Source organism: Mus musculus, chromosome 10 (assembly GCF_000001635.26).
Source record: "Mus musculus strain C57BL/6J chromosome 10, GRCm38.p6 C57BL/6J".
Lineage (NCBI taxonomy): Eukaryota > Metazoa > Chordata > Mammalia > Rodentia > Muridae > Mus > Mus musculus.
This window is the reverse complement of record NC_000076.6, coordinates 31,736,041-31,759,569: the sequence shown is the minus strand read 5'-3', so window position 1 is coordinate 31,759,569 and position 23,529 is coordinate 31,736,041. Positions and strand designations below refer to the sequence as shown.

The 23,529-nt window shown below is 39.2% G+C and overlaps 1 protein-coding gene across 2 annotated transcripts in view; it reads left to right on the top strand.

The window, feature by feature from the left end:
• Nkain2 (Na+/K+ transporting ATPase interacting 2) overlaps positions 1 to 23,529 on the top strand; it is a 1,207,865-nt gene that overhangs the window by 1,137,605 nt on the left and 46,731 nt on the right. For both annotated transcript variants that reach the window (XR_003948726.1, NM_001013411.2), the window contains exon 5: positions 13,008 to 13,068. Coding sequence is in view for 1 of the 2 variants with exons in the window: in NM_001013411.2 (NP_001013429.2) it covers positions 13,008 to 13,068 (61 nt within the window). In the remaining variant the exon portion in view is untranslated. The remainder of the gene's footprint in view (positions 1 to 13,007; positions 13,069 to 23,529) is intronic.

The window sequence follows — 23,529 nt, the reverse complement described above, 5'->3', positions numbered from 1 at the left end:
AAGACAAGGAGGGGCACTTCATTCTCATCAAAGGTAAAATCCACCAGGAGGAACTATCAATTCTGAATATCTATGCTCCAAATACAAGGGCAGCCACATTCATTAAAGAAATTTCAGTAAATCTCAAAGAACACATTGCACCTCACACAATAATAGTGGGAGACTTCAACACACCACTTTCACCAATGGACAGATCATGGTAACAGAAACTAAACATGGACACAGTGAAACTAACAGAAGTGATGAAACAAATGGATCTGACAGATATCTACAGAACATTTTATCCTAAAACAAAAGGATATACCTTCTTCTCAGCACCTCATGGTACCTTCTTCAAAATTGACCACAAAATTGGTCACAAAACAGGCCTCAACAGATACAAAAATATTGAAATTGTCCCATGCATCCTATCAGATCACCATGGACTAAGGCTGATCTTCAATAAAAAAATAAATAATAGAAAGCCAACATTCACATGGAAAATGAACAACACTCTTCTCAATGATACCTTGGTCAAGGAAGGAATAAAGAAAGAAATTAAGGACTTTTTAGAGTTTAATGAAAATGAAGCCACAACATAGCCAAACTTATGGGACACAATGAAAGCATTTCTAAGAGGAAAACGTGTAGCTCTGAGTGCCTCCAAAAAGAAGCTAGAGAGAGCACACATTAGCAGCTTGACAACACACCTAAAAGATCTAGAACAAAAGGAAGCAAATTCACCCAAGAGGAGTACACGGCAGGAAATAATCAAACTCAGGGGCGAAATCAACCAAGTGGAAACAAGAAGAACTATTCAGAGAATCAACCAAATGAGGAGCTGGTTCTTTGAGAAAATCAACAAGATAGACAAACCCTTAGCCAGACTCACTAGAGAGCACAGGGTAAGCATTCTAATTAAACAAATCAGAAATGTAAAGGGAGACATTACAACAGATCCTGAAGAAATCCAAAACACCATCAGATCCTTCTGCAAAAGGCTATACTCAACAAAATTGGAGAACCTGGATAAAATGGACAAGTTTCGAGACAGATACCAGGTACCAAAGTTGAATCAAGATCAGGTTAATGATCTAAACAGCTCTATGTCCCCCAAAGAAATAGAAGCAGTCACTAATAGTCTCCCAACCAAAAAAGAACCAGGACCAGATGGGTTTAGTACAGAGTTCTATCAGACCTTCAAAGAAGACCTAATCCCAGTTCTTCACAAACTATTCCACAAAATAGAAACAAAAGGTACTCTACCCAACTCATTCTATGAAGCTACAATTACTCTGATACCTAAACCACAAAAAAGACCCCACAAAGACAGAGAACTTCAGACCAATATCCCTTATGAATATTGATGCAAAAATCCTCAATAAAGTTCTTGCTAACCGAATCCAAGAACACATCAAAACAATCATCCATGCTGACCAAGTAGGTTTCATCCCAGGGATGCAGGGATGGTTCAATATACGGAAATCCATCAATGTAATCCAGTATATAAACAAACTCAAAGACAAAAACCACATGATCATCTCATTAGATGCTGAGAAAGCATTTGACAAAATCCAACACCCATTCATGATAAAAGTCTTGGAAAGATCAGGAATTCAAGGCCCATACCTAAACATGATAAAAGCAATCTACAGCAAACCAGTAGCCAGCATCAAAGTAAATGGTGAGAAGCTTGAAGCAATCCCACTAAAAGCAGGGAGTAGACAAAGCTGTCCACTCTCTCCCTACCTATTCAACATTGTACTTGAAGTCCTAGCCAGAGCAATTAGACAACAAAAGGAGATCAAGGGGATACAAATTGGAAAGGAAGAAGTCAAAATATCAGTTTTTGCAGATGATATGATAGTATATATACGTGACCCTAAAAATTCCACCAGAGAACTCCTAAGCTGAAAAACAGCTTCAGTGAAGTAGCTGGATATAAAATTAACTCAAACAAGTCAATGGCCTTTCTCTACACAAAGGACAAACAGGCTGAGAAAGAAATTAGGGAAACAACACCCTTCTAAATAGCCACAAATAATATACAATACCTAGGCATGACTCTAACTAAGGAAATGAAAGATCTGTATGACAAGAACTTCATGTCTCTGAAGAAAGAAATTAAAGAAGATCTCAGAAGATGGAAAGATCTCCCATGCTCATGGATTGGCAGGATCAATATAGTAAAAATGGCTATCTTGCCAAAAGCAATCTACAGATTCAATGCAATCCCCATCAAAATTCCAACTCATTTCTTCAATGAATTAGAAAGGGCAATCGGCACATTCATCTGGAATAACAAAAAACCTAGGATAGCAAAAATTCTTCTCAAGGATAAAAGAGCCTCTGGTGGAATCACCATGCCCGACCTAAAGCAATTGCCCGACCTACAGAGCAATTGTAATAAAAACTGCATGGTACTGGTATAGTGACAGACAAGTAGACCAATGGAACAGAATTGAAGACCCAGAGATGAACCCACACACCTATGGTCACTTGATCTTTGACAAGGAAGCTAAAACCATCCAGTGGAAAAAAGACAGCATTTTCAACAAATGGTGCTGGCAAAAGTGGCTGTTATCATGTAGAAGATTGTGAATTGATCCATTCCTATCTCCTTGTACTAAGGTCAAATCTAAGTTGATTAAGGAACTCCACATAAAACCAGAGACACTGAAACTTATAGAGGAGAAAGTAAGGAAAAGCCTTGAAGATATGGGTACAGGGGAAAAAATCCTGAATAGAACAGCAATGGCTTGTGCTGTAAGATCAAGAATCGATAAATGGGACCTCATAAAATTGCAAAGCTTCTGCAAGGCAAAAGACACCGTCAATAAGACAAAAAGACCACCAACAGATTGGGAAAGAATTTTTACCTATCCCAAATTGGATAGGGGAGTAGTATCCAATATATATAAAGAACTCAAGAAGGTGGACTCCAGAAAAATCAAATAACCCCATTAAAAATGGGGCTCAGAGCTGAACAAAGAATTCTCACCTAAGGAATACCGAATGGCTGAGAAGCACCTGAAAAAATGTTCAACATCCTTAATCATCAGGGAAATGCAAATCCAAACAACCCTGAGATTCCACCTCACACCAGTCAGAATGTCTAAGATCGAAAATTCAGGTGACAGCAGATGCTGGCGAGGATGTGGAGAAAGAGGAACACTCCTCCATTGTTGTTGGGATTGCAAGCTTGTACAACCACTCTGGAAATCAGTCTGGCGGTTCCTCAGAAAATTGGACATAGTACTACTGGAGGATCCAGCAATACCTCTCCTGAGCATATATCCAGAAGATGTCCCAACCGGTAAGAAGGACACATGCTCCACTATGTTCATAGCAGCCTTATTTATAATAGCCAGAAGCTGGAAAGAACCCAGATGCCCCTCAACAGAGGAATGGATACAGAAAATGTGGTACATCTACACAATGGAGTACTACTCAGCTATTAAAAAGAATGAATTTATGAAATTCCTAGCCAAATGGATGGACCTGGAGGGCATCATCCTGAGTAAGGTGACCCAATCATAAAGGAACTCTCACAATATGTACTCACTGATAAGTGGATATTAGCCCAGAAACTTAGGATACCCAAGATATAAGATACAATTTGCTAAACACATTAAACTCAAGAGAACGAAGACCAAAGTGTGGACACTTTGCCCCTTCTTAGAATAGGAAACAAAACACTCATGGAAGGAGTTACAGAGACAAAATTTGGAAGTGTGATGAAAGGATGGACCATCTAGCGATTGCCATATCCAGTGATCCATCCCATGATCAGCTTCCAAACGCTGACACCATTGCATACACTAGCAAGATTTCGCTGAAAGGACCCAGATATAGCTGTCTCTTGTGAGACTATGCCAGGGCCTAGCAAACACAGAAGTGGATGCTCACAGTCAGCTATTGGATGGATCACAGGGCCGCCAATGGAGGAGCTAGAGAAAGCACCCAAGGAACTAAAGGGAACTGCAACTCTATAGGTAGAACAACAATATGAACTAACCAGTACCCTGGAGCTCTTGTTTCTAGCTGCATATGTATCAAAAGATGGCCTAATAGGCCATCACTTGAAAGAGAGGCCCATTGGACTCTTTATATGCCCCAGTACAGGGGAATGCCAGGGCCAAAAATGGGGAGTGGGTGGGTAGGGGAGTGCGGGGGTGTGGGTATGGGGGACTTTTGATATAGCATTGGAAATGTAAATGAGCTAAGTACCTAATTAAAAAAAAGGAAAATAAATAAATAAATAAACTACTCAAGTTGTATTTATATAATGATCCATTTTATACACACACACACATATAATATACAATAATGCATATACAATAATAACTAAGTAATAAAAGACCAAGAATTTGAAAAAGAGAGGACATGGATGAGTATGAATGGGGAGGCAAGAGTAATGTAACTACTTGTTTTTCTATTTGTTAACAGATATTTTACATTTTAATTAAATCAGGTTGCCTGTTTATGGTTTATCTTTTTAAAGGGGGAAAACATAACTTCATTGCCTAGGACTTTGTTACACACACAAAATAAACCAGTTTGGATGTAGTAAACATTTAGATCTCTTGGTCTTTCCATTTCTCCATATACTTTCAGGTTGTTAATTATCATTCATAAGCCAGTAAAAGTACTTGATGGTGACTGGTCTTTAAATATTTTCTGCTTTTTGGAAACCTTGTTGTTATTAGACGCGTTCTCACGACCGGCCAGGAAGAACACCACAGACCAGAATCTTCTGCGGCAAAGCTTTATTGCTTACATCTTCAAGAGCCAGAGTGCAAGAAGCAAGAGAGCAAGAAGCAAGAGAGAGCAAGAAGCAAGAGAGAAGAGAAAACGAAACCCCGTCCCTCTTAAGGAGCATTCTCCTTCGCCTCGGACGTGTCACTCCCTGATTGGCTGCAGCCCATCGGCCGAGTTGACGTCACGGGGAAGGCAGAGCACAAGTAGTCATAAGATACCCTTGGCACATGCGCAGATTATTTGTTTACCACTTAGAACACAGCTGTCAGCGCCATCTTGTAACGGCGAATGTGGGCGCGGCTCCCAACATCTCCCCCTATCCTTTTAATAAGAGCAAATAGGCCACCCATATTAATGAGAGTGGAGATAGAGGTCAAATCCCCAGTGTGTAGGTAAAGGAGCCATGTACAGGATTAGCTCTTAGGCTCACAAGCTTTTACCCAGAGCAACCCTGACCTGCTCCCGTGTCGTTTTGCCTGGGGGAAGGGAACTAGGACACTGAACCTTCATGAAAGATGACATGTCTCCCTAGAATAGGCTCATATATGCCGCAGAGCCTTTCCATTGCAGTGCTTAGCCTTGCAACTCTCTCGGGCTGCTGAAGCACACTCACTCTATCCCGTGCAATGAGTCTAGCCTCGTGAGATGTAAGAGCTGAGTGGCCAGCGACCTATTGCCTAAGCATAGATAACCATATATCAGGGGGAGCTCCATGTTCTAGTCCTGCAAGCGCCTGGGCAATAACCACCTTGTCTCTCCTAGTTTGGGCCTTAAGCTTACAGACCAATCAAAGAAGCAACACTAATCCACAGCAAAGTGTATCTCCAAATAATATAAATCCCACCCATTTTTTAAAGAAAGAAAATGCTGAGGAGATCCAATTGGGTAATCCTTTGGTCAGCGACAGGTCCAAGCGCGTGGAGTTGACCTGAAGTCTCAATTCCCGAAGGATCTGTTCAAATTCAGCCATCCAATTCTGTAACATATACTGAAAAAGACTTTTTGACAAATTAGCTGCCCTAGTAAATTTAACATACTGAATGGAAATAACACACAATCCCGGAAACTTTTGTTCACAACCCTGCTGAGTTATTTGTCATAATACATCTAGTTGTATCTGGACAAGATCTATGAGTTGATTAACCAGCATGAGACCTCCCTGTATCTTGACATTAGCTGAGGCCTGTTCATCTATGACTGTAGTCACTGAGGCTGACAAAGTGTTAATGGTGTCAGTCATCTGGACCTGTCCAGACAGAGCCAAGGCTGTCTGAATTAAGGCCAAACCCAGTTCCTAGTTAGTGGTAAAAAAGCAGGAGAATACTTGAGCATTATACATCACCGTCATTGGGAGTGGAAATGTCGACATTATCCCCCAACGCTGCTCTCTCTTTATTATTGACGCCCTGGACATCACCAAGACGAGGGACATTAGTATTCCCTTGGTCAGTCTGGATTTTTCGGGTGAGTCTTTCTGGTACCCAAAATGGGTTGTCTTCATTCTGTGGGAAAACACAGACAGCTCCCCTGGATCTTATCAAGATAGGATCCGGGCCATACCATTTATTATCAAGGACATTTTTCCATTTAACCATCTCATTGGGCCTATCTGGCTCTGAACAATGACGTTCAGCCGCAGTATGGCCATGAGCATCAATATTTAAAAAATTGAGTGTAAAGAGTGCCAAAGACACCGACACTCTTGGTGCTCGGGGTACAGTCTCCTCAAAAGTTCCCCTCTTCTGTTTTATAAGATAGGCTTTGAGGGTGCGATGCGCACGCTCAACAATACCCTGTCCTTGAGGGTTGTATGGAAGTCCAGTCAGGTGGGTTACGTCCATCTGACGGCAGAACTGTTGGAATTTTTGAGACGTATAAGCTGGTCCATTATCAGTCTTAAGGAGTCTGGGTTTCCCCCAAGCACTCCATGCCTCAAGACAATGTTGAATCACATGTGAGGCTTTTTCTCCGGTTAACGGAGAAGCAAACATGATGCCAGAACATGTGTCAATGGACACATGGAGATATTGAAGTTTTCCAAAGGAAGAAACATGTGTAACATCCATTTGCCAGACCTGTAGAGGTCGAATACCGCGTGGGTTAATTCCCACATGAGGAACTGGCAAGAACTCACAGCAGCTTTGACATTGAGTAACAATGTCACGGGCTTCTTTTCTTGTCAAGGAGAAACGACTGCGTAATGTTTCAGCCGTCACATGAAAATTGTTATGAAAATTTCTTGCAGCCTCTACCGGGGATGATAGGGCAGCAGCCACCACTTTAGTGGCCTTATCTGCCAAATCATTTCCCAGAGCCATGGGGCCAGGTAGGCCTGAATGGGCTCTAACATGAGTAATATAAACAGGAGATCTTCTAGATAACAAAACTAATTGTATCTGCTGAAAAATATTGGCAACTCTACTGGAAGGCTTAATCACTCCAGCCACTTCTAAAAGATTTACTGCATTTACCACATAACAGGAATCTGACACAATATTAAGGGGTTCTAAAAAGGTTTTTAAAACTTCTAAGACCACTAAACATTCTACCACTTGAGGTGAATTTTCATTATATTGTTTGGATACCACTTTACCATTAGCCACATAGGCACCTATGCCAGTTTTTGATCCATCAGTATATACCACAATCCCATTTTTAAGTGGGTTTCTTACTGTTATTTGTGGAAACACAACAGATTGATTTTGGGCAAACTGTAAGATTGGATGTTTTGGATAATGGTTATCTATTTTTTCTGAAAAGGAGGTAACTAAAACTGCCCAATCATTAGATGCGGCTGCCAAGGTTTGAACCTGTGCAGCAGTATAAGGTACAATTAAAAGATATGGACTTTGCCCAAAGTGGGTGATTGCTGCTTTTAGACCTTTAAGGGCAAGCTGTGCAATTGCATCAGGATACCAATCTATTATTTTAGCTGGGGATATGTTTGGATGGATCCACAACAATGGCCCATTCTGCCACAAAACTGCAGTTGGCAATTGTGCTGTCTTAAAGACACACAAACTGAAAGGCTGCGAATCCTCAATACGTTGTAATTGTGCATTTTGTAAGGCCTTTTCCACTTTTTGTAAGGCCTGGTTAGCAGCTAGAGTAAGAGTCCTAGGGGAGGAGATATGAGGATCTCCTTCTAAAATACTAAACAAAGGCCTTAACTCAGCGGAAGGAATCTTTAAAAAAGGTCTAAGCCAATTAATATCTCCCAACAGCTTTTGAAAATCATTTAAGGTATGGAGGTGATCTCTTCTTATCTAAACATGTAAATATTGATTTCTCTCAAAGGAGGAAATATGCGTGACATCCATTTGTCAGACCTGTAATGGCCTGACGCCACGAGGGTTTACCCCTACGTGAGTAGATAAAATTTGACAACAATCTAAAGGCATTATTAAGTAATCAGAATCATTTTCAGTAGAACCAATCTCTCTGGCAGCTCTAGGAATACCAGAGGAAGAAAAAACAGCCATGTAGGCTTGGCAAAATTATTAGTTGAGCTATTTTGTCTCTTTGTGATATAGAAAAGACAACTTGAGGACAAGAACAGAGAACCTGAAGTTCCCCTTTGCAATCCTGATCTACAACTCCAGGGTGGACAATAAGACCTTGTAGGCTGCAAGAGCCTGCCTCTGTCATTATTGTCCAGTGGCTTCACCTGCTCGGGAGAGCGCCTTCCAGGCCCTAATAGCCTTTTCATCTGATTCAGAACTACTAAGAACTGGCTCCTTGAGCTCACCTAGTGATGAGTATAGGCTCCTTCTCCTAAAAACCTCTGCTGATTGATCTTTTTTCTTTTCTTTTTCCTTCTCCTTCCTTCTAATCTCTCCCCAGGTATTCTTACCTGACCTAAACTTTTCCTCAGGTTCAAGACCCTTGGAAAGGCCTGTATACTTATTTTGTGAACCATATTTTCTCTTTGCTCCTATTCTCTCTCCCCGCTTTACTTCTGATAGATTGTCCTGAACTTCATCCAGAATCCGCCCTGCCTTAACCACTTGATAACATGTGAAAAGGAACAAAAGGGCTTCTAACACTAGAGAAAGTTCAAGGCCAAACATACCTTATAAAGCTATTTTCCACTTTACTTCTGATAGACTGTCTTGAATTTCCTTAGAAAGTTCAAGGCCAGGCTTACCTCGTAAAGCTATACTTACGGGTTACCGCCGTTCCCCAGCTGAAAAGTTCTGAATTCATGCAGTTGAATCCTTCTTAACAGTCTGCTTTACGGGAACCTTTATTACCGCGACCCGCAGTTCTGGTTCTGGAATGAGGGATCTTCCTTGCGCCAGTCCCGAGTTTTTTCTCGTCCCGGAATTCGGCACCAATTGTTATTAGACGCGTTCTCACGACCGGCCAGGAAGAACACCACAGACCAGAATCTTCTGCGGCAAAGCTTTATTGCTTACATCTTCAAGAGCCAGAGTGCAAGAAGCAAGAGAGCAAGAAGCAAGAGAGAGCAAGAAGCAAGAGAGAAGAGAAAACGAAACCCCGTCCCTCTTAAGGAGCATTCTCCTTCGCCTCGGACGTGTCACTCCCTGATTGGCTGCAGCCCATCGGCCGAGTTGACGTCACGGGGAAGGCAGAGCACAAGTAGTCATAAGATACCCTTGGCACATGCGCAGATTATTTGTTTACCACTTAGAACACAGCTGTCAGCGCCATCTTGTAACGGCGAATGTGGGCGCGGCTCCCAACACCTTGTATCCCATATTCTCCCTTTTTTTTCTGAAAAGTTGCCTGTCCATACTAACTAAGGAGTATGAGGTTTTGGTCAGTTTCATGTGTTGCTTTTGAGATTGATTTTCTTAGCTTTTACCATGAGACCCTCTTCTCCAGCTGGGTTATTAGAGTCACTTTGTACATCTGTACATATGTCAAGACACTTGAGTGACCAATCCTCATTTGTGTCTTCCAAACAAGCCAATAAATTTCCTTCTGACCCAAGTAGAGTATGTTTATTGGGTTTTCCTATCAGACCTTTGATCATCATGGGATGTTTGCCTTGACAGTTTCACATCTTTTGGGTGGGGGAAGGTAACAAGTACTTCCTTACTTTGGAGTCTTTATCATCAGGTACTCATAAAATTACTAGACTGAAGGTGTGGCAAGTTCACAGGACATATAGTAGAAAAAGCCAGAATGGTGAATTTAGGGAGCAATGTCAGGAGACAAAGGCTAAAGTGACAATAAATCAGAGCTTGTCAAAGGACACAGAAAACCAAGACAAACAAAACAAAATACAAAATACCACCAATGTTTCAAAAGCAAACAAAATACTGACCAAAATGACCTTAGGGTTCTGAAAGCAAGCAAACACATCCAACCAAAGCAAAATGTTTTCAAAGCAAAGAAAGAGGTTAAAAAAAAAATCAGATACTTTAAATAAAATACTTTGAAGACAAATGTAAAGGGTATTTGTCAAAGTAGGATTCTTCTTAACAGCTCACAAAAAAACGAAATGGACCACTGACCAAACCAAGGGAGGTCAGGAGTCCTGAAAAGAGCTCCCCAACAGCGCAGAGGAAATAACACCAGATGGCCTGGACTCAATGGGTCCACATAGATACTGATTTCCATATGGGTGATTCCTTCAGTGAAAATGAATCATTCGGGCTGGACAGATGGCTCAGTGGTTAAGAGAACTGACTGTTCTTCCGAAGGTCTTAAGTTCAAATCCCAGTAACCACAAGGTGGCTCACAACCATCCATAATGAGATCTGACACTCTCTTCTGGTGCCTCTTAAGACAGCTACAGTGTACTTAGATATAATAATAAATAAATCTTTAAGACAGAGTTAGAGGGGCCAGCCATAGAGAGCAAAGATCTTGAATTCAAATTCCACAGCAACCACATGATGGCTCACAACCATCAGTACAGCTACAGTGTATATGTATGTGTATGTATATGTATGTGTATGTATATATATATATATACATATATATATATATACATATATATAATATGTATATTATATATAATAAATCTTTAAGAAGAAAGAAACAAAGAGAAAAAGCAAGAAAGAGAGAGGAAGGAAGGAAGGAAGGAAGGAAGGAAGGAAGGAAGGAAGGAAGGAGAGAGAGGGAGAGAGAGAGAGGGAGAGAGAGAGGGAGGGAGAGAGAGAGGGAAGGAGAGAGAGAGGGAGGGAGAGAGAGAGGGGGAGGGAGAGGGAGAGAGAGAGAGAGAGAGAATGAATCATTCTCTGGGTCTCATGTTGTGGCACCAAAACTATCAGCACAAAAACTACATCCCTCATCTAAAGGGAATAGAGATAGTTTATTCTGCAGCCATTCTGAGTGACTTTGACTTAAAAACATAGATTTAGTTTGCCCGAAATTCCATGTCCCAATGTGGAAACAGTTTCACCAAGCTCTTATGGTTTCATAGAGCAGAGAAAATTATAAATCATGGCAAGTTTAAAATCCATAAGCACGTATACCAGAGAGGCAGGTACATCAAGGCAGGGGAAACTTTTCTATAGGCTCAAGATGCTTTCTAATGGCATCCTTAGGCTTTCCGCTGGTAGAAGATAGTTGCCTGCCTAGCCAATAGATTCCAAAAAGTTATCTGTTGACCCAAAATGTTAATTGTGACAGGGAGGGTGGCAATAGGTTTGTTAACTGGGATCTGTGCTCACGTATATTAATGCCTGGCTGAGATGTCACCAGGGTCGCTGTCCTGAGAACATACCTTTTACTTTCACATCTGTGTTAATTGCTACATTATTGACTATATATAGGCAAGTTGAGGCATCAGTTTAGATGGCCATCCATAGATGGATAGATAGAGAAAATGAAATACACATGTCATTTGCAGAAAAGTAGATAGACCTGAAATAAGTTTTTAGAAAGCCACTGAGAAAGATAAATATTGTATATTTTTCTGTCACATGCAAACTCCAAATTTAAGTATATATTTACATAGGCATACATAAATACACATAGGACATGAGAGTAGAAAGGATGAAGTTAGAGGATGAGGAAAAGATTTACGAAGTGGAAAGGGAAATATGAGAAAGAAAGATGGAATATCTTCTCTTATTTGCACAAAGAATCTAAAATTACATATTACATATGTAATTATAGGAATATATATGTACGTATATATTACTATAATTACATATGTTATATATATATATATATATATATATATATATATATATTCCTATATATATGCACACACACACATATATGACATGAAATCAGAAGGGAAAGCATTTGAATGGAGAAAGAAACAGTAAGAGAAATGAAATGTAATGATGGTGGGCATTGGGAATATATAAAAGAACAGGGTATGAGGATTAATTTATATGAAAAATCACATAATGAAACTCACTGTTCTGTATAATAACAAAACATAGAATTCAACAAACCTGTATTGCTTCTGCTATAAGACACTTATCAGTAAATTACATCATTACCTCCTATCAGAACTAAGAATTTAATTAAATATTCCTCTTATGAAAGTATACAAAGCCATTCAAATCTTGAGGCTTACGTGCTAAATGACTTTGCCAGAATTCTTTATAAGTTCACATTTCAATAAACAAGGAATTTTTCTGTGAGACATTCCGGAAATTTGGTAGGGCAGGTGCAAACCCAAATTCAGAGTGTTCCTACAATCAGTCTTTCTCGAAAGTGACCAATTTCATCTGCATCTCTGTCATCATAATTCTGCTTAGAACACCCTGGTTACTGCTACGTGTTTCAATAAGATTTTCTCCAGCTTTCAAGGAGGCTGTGCGACACACAATGGAAACTCCTTGGACTCTGCTGATAGTTGAGAGGAATTCAGTTTTAGAAACCTAAGCCCTGACTTCAAGGAAAGTCTAATATAAATGTAAGTGTAGAAGCTTTTGGTGTTGTCATTTGCCAGCACTCAGGAGGGAGAGGCAGGTGGATCTTTGAGATCAAGACTAGCCTGTTCTACAGAGCCCAGGACTACTCTATCTTAAAAAAGAAATTAAATCCATTCATGAATGGCTATATTTCTTTTCCAGTCTTTGCACCTGAAATAATTGCTTTATATATAAATAACAATTAGCAAATCTTACACATAAACACCAGAGGAAAGATAAAGCAATATATGTGTCTCCTAGGCAGATGAATGCCGCTGAAGTCAAACATCCATGAAAGAGTCAAGATTCAGTGAAGCCCAAATAGAAACCTAACCGCTTGTCTTTGAAATACTGCTCCCCCAGGGAAGTCAGACTCTCTCGCCTTTGTGTAATTTCTAAAGCTTGTGTGTTTTGTTTCAGCTGGCGGGCTTCATCTATGCCTGTTATGTTGTGAGATGTATAACTGAAGAAGAGGACAGCTGTAAGTATTAAAGCTCTACCCTGTGTCTTTCAAGTTCAAAGCTTCCTCAATGCTTGCTTCCCAGCTCTCCTATCTCAGAGACAACACCCCTCAAGACCCCAGCAGAATAGGAAACAAGTCGTTAGTGCCCATCAGGATATGCCAGTCTTCACAAAAGAATCAGCATATTAAAGAAACAAAGGAGCATTCATTGTGAAAACATGCATTTCCCCTTTCATTGAAAGTTATTTCAAAAAAATCTCTTCTTAGAACAATTCTAGTAGAGAATATAATAGGAGATTAGAGACAGACCTGAATTCTAAAAGCAGCTAATGTGAATATTTTCCTTTGTCACAGTTCAGTCGTTGTGTACAGTGTCAGTTTCATTGAGGACTACAAATCTTGACAATCAATAATTGTTGATAGTCCTTAAAACTATACCAACAATTGAATAACTAGTAGAAACCAATTGATATAACAACAATAGGTATGACATGACCTGAGATGGCATGACATAAGATGGTATGACTTGATTAAGATATGATATGATATGATATGATATGATATGATATGATATGATATGATATGGCATGATCCGGTATGAGACAATATGATATGGCATGATCTGGTATGGCATGGCATGATGTGGTATGTTAAGAACTAGCATGGTATGTATGATATGACCCATGCTAAAACATTTTGAGTAGTGGGGCAGGATGTGGTTGGATACTATGATAAGGGGAAAGGAGGAATCAGGTGGATTTCTAGATGTCTTGTATGAGTAAATGAATACATAGCAGTGCTTCTTAAGGAAAGTAGAGCGGGGAGACAATAATCACCTGAGTGTGGACAGCTTGATTGAGATGTAAGAGAAGATATGCAGTAAGTTATTGTCATATACACAAAAGCCTTAACAGAGATTAGGGCAGATAAAAGATAGGTAAGGTTTTATATATATGGACCTATCAGGCTATGTAATCAGCCTCCATCCAAAATAACACTTTTACAAAATGCTTATGCCCATTTAACAAGGCTAAAGACAAGAAAAATTAACACTGAAGCACCAGAATGCTTATTTATACACTGACATCCCTGGGAGTGGTCCAATAAAAAAGTGTGTTCAATTTTTCCTCATCGAGTTTCGTTTGTATAGTACTAGGCAGAGTTTCTCTATACTCACAGTTCCCCAGGGAAGAGCATAGCATTGTTCTGAACTGTCCCATAGGAGAAATAAAAAGGGTAGTCTTGAGACACAAAGTAAAAATGTTGAAACACAGTGAGCAACTTCTGAGGCATCATAAGCAGATGGTGGATTGACTGGTTTCTCTAAAAGGTACTGTGCCTATGAGCTAAGGAGACAGCTCAGTGGTTAAGGTAAAGTGTGCCTATGAGCTAAGGAGTCAGCTTACTGGTTAAGGTAAAGTGTGCCTATGAGCTAAGGAGACAGCTCAGTGGTTAAGGTAAGTGTGCCTATGATCTAAGGAGATAGCTCAGTGGTTAAGGTAAGTGTGCCTATGATCTAAGGAGATAGCTCAGTGGTTAAGGTAAGTGTGCCTATGATCTAAGGAGATAGCTCAGTGGTTAAGGTAAGTGTGCCTATGATCTAAGGAGATAGCTCAGTGGTTAAGGTAAGTGTGTCTATAAGGTAAGAAGACAGATCAGTGGTTAAGAGCACTTGCTGCCCTTACATATCGCACCTGGATTTGATTCTTAGCACACACACTGCTGCTAACAACTGTATGGAACTCTAGTTCCAAAGGATTTGACTCCATCTCCTGCCCTCACCTGACACTGCATGGGTGTAGCATGTAAACAAAAGACTAAACACCCTTACACATTAAAAAAGGAAAAGATGTACTTAAGCTGACAGATAGCTCAGTGGATGATCCCTAAGACTCACTTGGTAGGAAGAAGAGAGCAAACCTCACATGTCATTCTCTGACCTCCACACAGAGATAAATTAAATAAATGTCGTTTTTAGAAAGTTGTGTCCCTGCAAAATCATTGTTTACAGTTACTGTTAAAGCAATGGTTTAGAAATATCTAAAATCCCAAGATATTTTAGAATGAGTCCAGAATACTTAAAAACAGCTAGTGACATTTTACTGATGTTAAAACTTCACTTTATAGAAACTAAAATAAGAATAATATAAGTCCCAAAATATAGAATCCTTGTATTAAAATTCTTAATATGTCAGAAAATACAAATTATAGGGATGTTGTCTTAGGGAATTCTGTCCTAAGTAAGCTTTATCAATATCATGTAAATCCAAGGAGATCAGAAGTTTCCAACATCTTTTAGATAGATAAATCTTATGCCACCATATCTAATAAAATGCTTCCACAAAACTTCGGAAAGTAATGTCTTTTATCTATTTTGTTACCTCCTTATTCCTGCCTTTATTAATCCAAAGGGTAAGAAACTATATCCTATACAAGTTTCCTCATGGTGATCCGAGAACTCAAACTGTTTGTCTGGCTTTCCTAAGCCATTAGCATCAGGTTTAGACTCTGACAGGCAAAGCACACAGCCCACAAATGTGTGTCAAGGCTGCTTGCATACAGTGACCTTTGGTGACTTCTAGTTACGTTTATCTGTGGTGATTTCCAGCAACAGTTAGGAGTGTTTACAGAGTAAACTCTTAGCTAGCATTTCTCACACTACGATCATTGTCTTAGTCTCTTACCATGTGCTTATCGAAAGACACTGACCAGAAATCTGACTTCTAATAATCTTAAGTAAAGAGGAGTTGAAATGTTTGTCCAACTTTGGGAATAAAGAAAATTATTTTGACCCTTATTTTTAAGAAAGCCAACAAAAACAACAAAAGGGGGTACTCTGAAAGCAAGCCTTGAAGACTTAAGAAATCTCTGATGCTTGTGCAACACTGAAGCTTCCACAGTATCTTTTTAAAGCTACCTGCTTGTCAAATTAGTTCTCTCCATCCCTAGAGGAAAGTTTAGGTTCTGTAACTTGTGGTGAGAACACACTGTAGAGATAAGGACAAGGTTATGGCTACCGGGTGAATAAAATAAGCTTGCGGAGGATCTGAAAGTGAACAGCTCTGTGCTCAGTCTTCAGAGTACCCAGCAGAAGTGAGACGGTACTTATACCTTCAGCATGTTCTACCTGCATCTCAGTTCCCCAAATAATGACGCTGAGATTTAATAATATATGAATGAATGCCTATGCCATAAGCTTTGACTCATTCCCCAAATATCTCATAACTTAATTAATCCATTTACTGTATTATATGAATGCCACGTTGCTGGTTACCTCTTCTCAACTTCATGCATCTGTGTCCTCAGTGTTTGAACCTCTGCCAGCACCCAGAGTTCCTATCTCCCTACCAGAACTCCCACCCCCTATTTCCTGCCTCAGCTAATAGGCCATCAGCCTTTTACTGGCAAGTGATGCTTCCAAATATTACACAAAGAGATTCTCTCTACAGGGAGAGGCATCAACTTCCAAGGAACCATGAACCATGAGCATCAACACAAGTTAGACTCCATAAAATAGTAAGAAATCATTATTCAAATAGAGGGTACTAGACTGCATAACACGGGAGAGGAGGGGAGATTGAGAGGAGGAATTAATATTTCAGGCTAGCCTCACACTTACTATGTAGCCAAGATGACTTCAAACTTCTGATCTGATTCCTCCTCCCAAGTGCAGGGATTATAAGTATGCAATGTTTTTGCAATGCTGAGTTGAGCTCAGTCTTGTGTGTGCTAGGAGAGCACTGAGCCTACCAAGCTTCATGGCTAGCCTTATAACAGATCCACTAATACAACATCTCTCTGCAGTGAAAAGCTTGAACGGGAACTTCTCTGTGCTTGACCCCATAGTCAAAACCAGAGCTAAAGCCTGGCCAATGAGCTGACCGCATGAACTCACAGCACACCACTGCCACCTGCTGTTCACACTACAATATGACATCAGGCAGCATGTTCTGTTTCCTATGAATCAGTAGAGCTGCCATGAGAACACACCACAGCGTCAACACCTTAAACAACAGAAACTTATTCTCTCCCAGTTCTGGAAGCTGAAACTCCAAGATCGAGGTGTTAGCACACATATTGTCCTGAGACCTCTCCCTGCCTTATATATGGTACTTTTTCAAAGTCCTTGTGTACCATATTCTCCATCTCTTTCTAGTTATTTTTAATAATTTCGAGCCAGTTAGACTGCAGCACTGTTCTGATGACTGTGTGTAACTTTAATTGGCTCTTTAAAGGCTTTGACTCAAATTTAAGCCTTCTATTTATAAAATGAGGGAGCACAAATCAAGCTATACCCCAAACACATACATGCACACACACATACACAAGCACATATGTACATGCAGAAGCAGGCAAGCATGCGTGTACATGTGCACGCACATAATATGCTTTTTTAATGTATAAGTGTATTTATGGAGGGAAGAGTGGAGGTGGCCTCAGATTAGAATTTTTGGGTAGTAATGCTGCCCAGCATGGCAGCATCTTCACTACCATCAAGCAAGAAATCCCGACACTTTCAACTGTAACATCATCTGCTTTTAGATGAAAAGTTCCACACCAAGGAAAACTAAAAGCAAAGCATGGACTGTCTCAACCATTTGAGCACAGTGGCCCTTAGAACACACATGTTTGTGTTTGTTCTGTCTTAAGAGAACATCTTGTCCTTTTAAGAACTAAATGTTGGTCTCTTGCAAATACCTTAGAGTGGGCATCCTCACTATGCTCTTTACAGCCCAGCTCCCCTGTCTCTGACCATAGCTTTATGGCCCCATGTCTCCTCCAACCAGTTAACACCCCATATTTGTTCTTGTTTACAATCTTCTATAAAAGAAATTAAAGTGTCTGGGATCACTGGTCTTCATCCTTTTTACCATATGCATGGCACTTTTCTCTTGCTTAGACCCCACCCCCTGATGCATAGCATTGACACTTTGTCACTTCAGTGACAATACTAAAAATTTACCTTCGAGTGTTACCTGCTATTAAAAGATCTTTATAGAAAATATCTACAGTCTTTAAGAGGGAAAAAAAAAGTCCTTCAATACATGACTTCTCCATTTTCATTAGTTTCTTTCTTAAAGTAATTTCATTAGAACAAAGTACATGCATCCATTTTAAAGTACCTTTTTCTAAATACTTTATCCATATCTATGGATTCCTTTACTTGTAGACTCAAAATGGCAGATAGAAAATATTTGGGGAGAGGGAAGAGTACATTTGTACAAACTATGGCCAGATGTGTTGTCCTTGTCAAAAGTTACAAAGAGTAGATAGATAGATAGATAGATAGATAGATAGATAGATAGATAGATAGATAGATGATAGCAACTGTTTATTGAACAGAACATTTACACTGCATTGGATAATACAATCCAATGCAGTAATCCAAAGATGACTGTGTCTAGTGCAGGGTGTGTGTAGATTATATATAAACTCTGTGTCATTTTTTTTCTAGGATACCTAGGAAATTGTAAGTTTTAAATCCACAGGAAGTTCCTGGAATCCCCATGGCTACTATAAAAAATGACTATGGTTACCACCTTACCTAATAGAGACACAATGCCTTTTCCAGATGTTATTCAATATGAAAATCACCTAGGGAAAAGTTGTGGACTGTCATAACCTAAGGGACTTAGTCTGAAATCAATATTGGAAAATGAATTCTAGCTACTTAAATTTGAAGTTAGACACATACAAATGCCCACCAACTAAATGCAAATGAATAAAGCCCTGTCCTGAATTCTCTCAAGTCAAGGGGCCTAGGGACAAAAGTCACAATCAATTTATAAAATCTTTCTTTTGAAAAAGAGAACCACAGAAAAGAACTCACTGCTTTCAGGATAATTTTCTATTACTTTTTTTTTTTTTGATTTTTCTTCTAAAGTCTGCTGGCCTACTCTGTTTATCAAACTACATTCTGTATGTTTTGAGCATGTCTCCAGATGGCCAGTGTCACCGGGCTCGATGGTAACTGTTTGAGCATAGGAACTTACTATGCAGGGGATGTACATGGAACTATACACTGCCCTTGAAACATCATACTTAATCTTGCTTGTAAATGAATAGAGGTTTATACAGAAATCACAAAAAAAAAAAACCTACAGATAAACAAAATAGTAAGAGGAGAGAAAATCGAACTGACCCTACAATGAGTCCTGATCATCAAGTGACATGTTGGCATATAATGTTTCCTGCTTTCTGTTCTGATCTTTCTTTTATCAACTGTCCTGCCTCCCATCTGTTCTTGTCTCCTTTCCACCCTTCCTTCCTGCTTTTCTTCCTGTCAGTCATCCATCATGCTGCAAACATCATTGTTCAGGTCATGCTATACACTGTGCTTGGTAACCTGAGTTTTCTTGTTATTTTAAATCCCTCCCCATACATAACCTCAGAAGTGGTATCAAGCAGTTCAGAAAAAAGTACAGCATATATATGCCTGCTTGGCAGGTGAAGGGAAAGAAGAATAGCCTGTTTTATTTACAGACAGACATACTCAAACAATCCAATGAAAGATGCATAGCTTATATATTTGGTCATCTCTTTATAACAATAATAATCTTAGGGAGTTGACAGATTACCAAGTGAAATAACCTTGTCTTTATCTACCAATTTCCAATCAGACCAAAACTCATTATTTTTCCTTAACTCTGAGCAACATCACATATTATTAAATGGGAAAGGTCCAGATATTGGAGGCCACTAACATTTAGTTGTCTTGTGCAGAACCATAGTTGGGTCATTGCGAAAGATATCCCTTCCTCCCTCTTGATCCTCTCAAAGCACAGAAATTTAGAATTTTAAGGTCCTTTCATTTTCCCTAAGATTCCTTTTCTTTGCAGTAGATGGTGGAAGGATACAGGGTCACTCTATGTAGCCCTGGCTTGCTCTGTAGACCAGGCTAGCCTCAAACTCAGAGATCTGTTTGCCTCTGCTTCCCAAGTGCCAAAATTAAAGGTGTATACAGCCACCACTAAATATCATGATTTTTTTTAAGCTTTGAAATAATAGAAAAATGATGCCTGCTGCTCTATTTCAACACCTATATTTTATAATCTTCTGAAAAGATTAGATCACTGATCTTCCATAATCTAGGGCATTAAAGCTGACTCTGGATAAAAGAGTGTTGGGGATGCTTTTGGAACCCACACATGTCTCACACACTGGAAGAAGACACAGTATGTTTTTGAAACATAAGGAGTTAACCAATTGATTTTACAAAAACATTTCTTGGAATATAAGACAGACAACACAGATAGGTGACATCACCTTAGACTTCAATTGATTCTAAGCAGTTGAAACACTAAGTATACTAAGTCACCTTTTATAATTTTCAAAGCAAGTGGGGAGGTTTTGCCTTGTGTGAAAATAAAAGATTGAGCATGTGACCTGTGTGTGGACAGATGAATACATTATGCCACCTATGAATCACATGACAGTTCCTCTCAGTGACAGCCAAGGTCTAGAGAGCAGTAATACCTGCCTCTTTACATTTCCTCCAAAATCGGCTTGCCCAGGTCTCATCTCTTTCTCTTGCATTGCTCCTCCTGTGGTGACTTAAGGAAAACACACCAGCTTTGTTTCTGAACTTAGATTTTTAAAATAAAAGTAGAAGCTGATTCTTCGACAACCATGTCTCATTTTCTCCCCTTTCTCACATTATCTACTCTGTTATGCTAGATAGCTTCTTATTCATACAAACACACACAGACGCCCACATCTTTATGTATATTCGTCTTTATGTAAATCTAATCTATCCAAGTCAGAAATATGACAGGAAAGAAATGATTCATTTTCTGTGAAGACTTGGCTTCTAAAGAATAAATATAGAGGCAACAGCATTCAGATAAGCACAGGAGATTTTTATCCTAGGCATACAAAATAAATATTTCCAGCAAAAAATATTGCTGGCACCAAGAACTTAAATTAACTAGTAGAAACAAAGAATAGGGCAATTGTGTTAACCAACCTCAGCAGAGAAGAGTGCCTGAACATATGAATGGAGAGAGAAGAGCAGTGTCATTAACAAAAATAATTTGAAGGAAAAAAAATCTTCTATTTGATTATTGTGGGCCTTGCAATAATGTAAACAATACTGCACTTGTGGTAAACATAAATGCTCTATACCTCTTACCACACATAAAATAATGGCATAGGAAAGAGAGGAGTCAAGTTGAAAAAAAAATAGACTTTTTGGCTCCAGCATTTTTGTATACATGTTCATAAAATAAAGTTGCTTGGATACCTAGTCCCACTTCCAAAGAACAAATAGCAGCAAGACAAAGGACTAACTCGGAGAAAAACCCTCTGGACCAGATACATGCAGAGAAGATGATCTTGACAGCTAGTCTTCTGATGGATGATGTTGGCTGGTGGCCACAGTATCACATCCAATTATGCCTGTTCTTAAAGTGGAAAAGAAACAGTTGAATGATCTTAGCCATCTCCTTCTAGACAAAAGGGCTGAAAACACAGCATCTCTGAGGACACCCCTAAAAGAGAGCTTTGTTACTAAGTGACCCTGGATCACCAGGGACATTTAATGCTCTAGGTAGCCTCTGCTCTACAAGGTTAGTATTGTGTGGAAGGAAGTAAAAGAGAAACAAACTTGAAGCTCATGGGAGGTACAGTTTAAATAATAGAAAGTAATTAGGCTGAAGACAACAATCAGTGATGGCATTTTATAATTGCGATTAATTTAAAGGTTAATTTCCTTTGGTGCAAAAAATCTTATTTAAACGTTTACAAGGAAAGGAAATTAGGATGTTACTATCAAGAGGCTTAGAATACTTCTGGGAATTTATGTCAATTATCAATTGGAAATTAGGTTATGTCTGTAGTAGGAATTTCAATTCAGTAGGAATTAAAGTTAAAATTATATATATATATATATATATATATATATATATATATATATATATACATAATAGGTGGCACCCCAATCTTCAAACCAACAAGGTTGGGCTGGGGCAGACAGTGTGACATTTGCATTTGTTTATTTGTTTGTTTGTAAGGATTAATTATAAATGTTTCTAACAAAGGAGTCTAGTCTATACATGAGCAATCCTGACAAAAAAAAGAAAATTGGATATGGATTGCTGCCTTTGTAACTAATGAAGTTGTTTCAGTTCTTTCAAGAATTACCATGAATGAGGCTGCTGAGGAATGGCACAGGTACACATACATACTCCAACATCACTGAGTTAAAATGAGTAAGAACCACACTTCAGTGAGTTCCACACCTGCCCAGCCTACCCTTGTCTGGGTTCTGCATTGATCATTACTCCATTTTCCCACTGAGAATAGTCAGGCCTCAGGTTTCAGAATGCTGTAAGCAATCATCTTTCTGTATCCAGAGAAGATGGGCTCCAGGATTCTCCAGGGATCTATAGATGCTCAAATCTCTTACATAATATGATGTGGTACTTGGACATAACTCTAGCATATTTTAAATTATCATTATAATGCTTAATACAGTGTAAGTTGTTACATGGTATTTTTAGAAAATATTTACACAAAAGAATGTCTTCATACATTCAATACAGATATTATCTTTTTCCTGAGTGCTGTCAACCCATGTTTATGTCTATGAATGTGGAATATGTGGGGGCTGTGTGTATATGTGTGTGTGACAGAGAGAGGGGGGGAAGAGGAACTCATCTTCCAGTGAATTTGCTTAATAACATAGCTGCATAATAACTTACATCTAAAAATAACTAAATTATTAATTTGGTCCTTTAATGTTGCCATCACTACCACTAGTGTGCAAACCAATACCACAAATAGGAAATTATGCAGAATCATAGAACTATGAGCACTATTAGCAGCCCCATGCTTTAATTCTCTAACTTTACAATAGAGAAAAGGGACACTGGGGTTGTGCTGCTGGAGTAGAATAATCAAGGGAAGCAGAAATAAAACCAGAATTAGTATCTCTGGTTCTAAGTACCATTTTCTCATCACTGCACTATGGTACTCCTGTATTCTTCCAACAACTGTTAAACAGCCAATCTGTGCACATTGTTGTGTATGAAGCAAGAAACGAACAAATACCACCTTTACCTCCATGATGACTGTAGTCCAACATACAATGCTCAGGAGAAACAAGGATGATAACAAGGCATCAGGTGCACCCAGAAAAAGAAAGCTGAGTACCATGAAATGTAGTTCAAGAGACTCTCATGTGCTTTGGAAGACAGAAGCATTATTTCCCCAGGGAAATGATATTCCAGCTGAAATTAGAAGGATAAATCACAGAGACTTATACAGTTGAATACAACTGAATAAAAATAGATATGGGTTTTTAGAAGGTTTTTTTAAAAAAGATTTATTTCTTTTATGTATATGAATAAGTGCACTTTAGCTTTCTTCAGACATACCAGGAAAGGGCATCAGATCACATTACAGATGGTTGTGAGCCATCATGTGGGTGCTGGGAATTGAGCCCAGGACCTCTGGAAGTCCAACCAATCCTCTTAACCA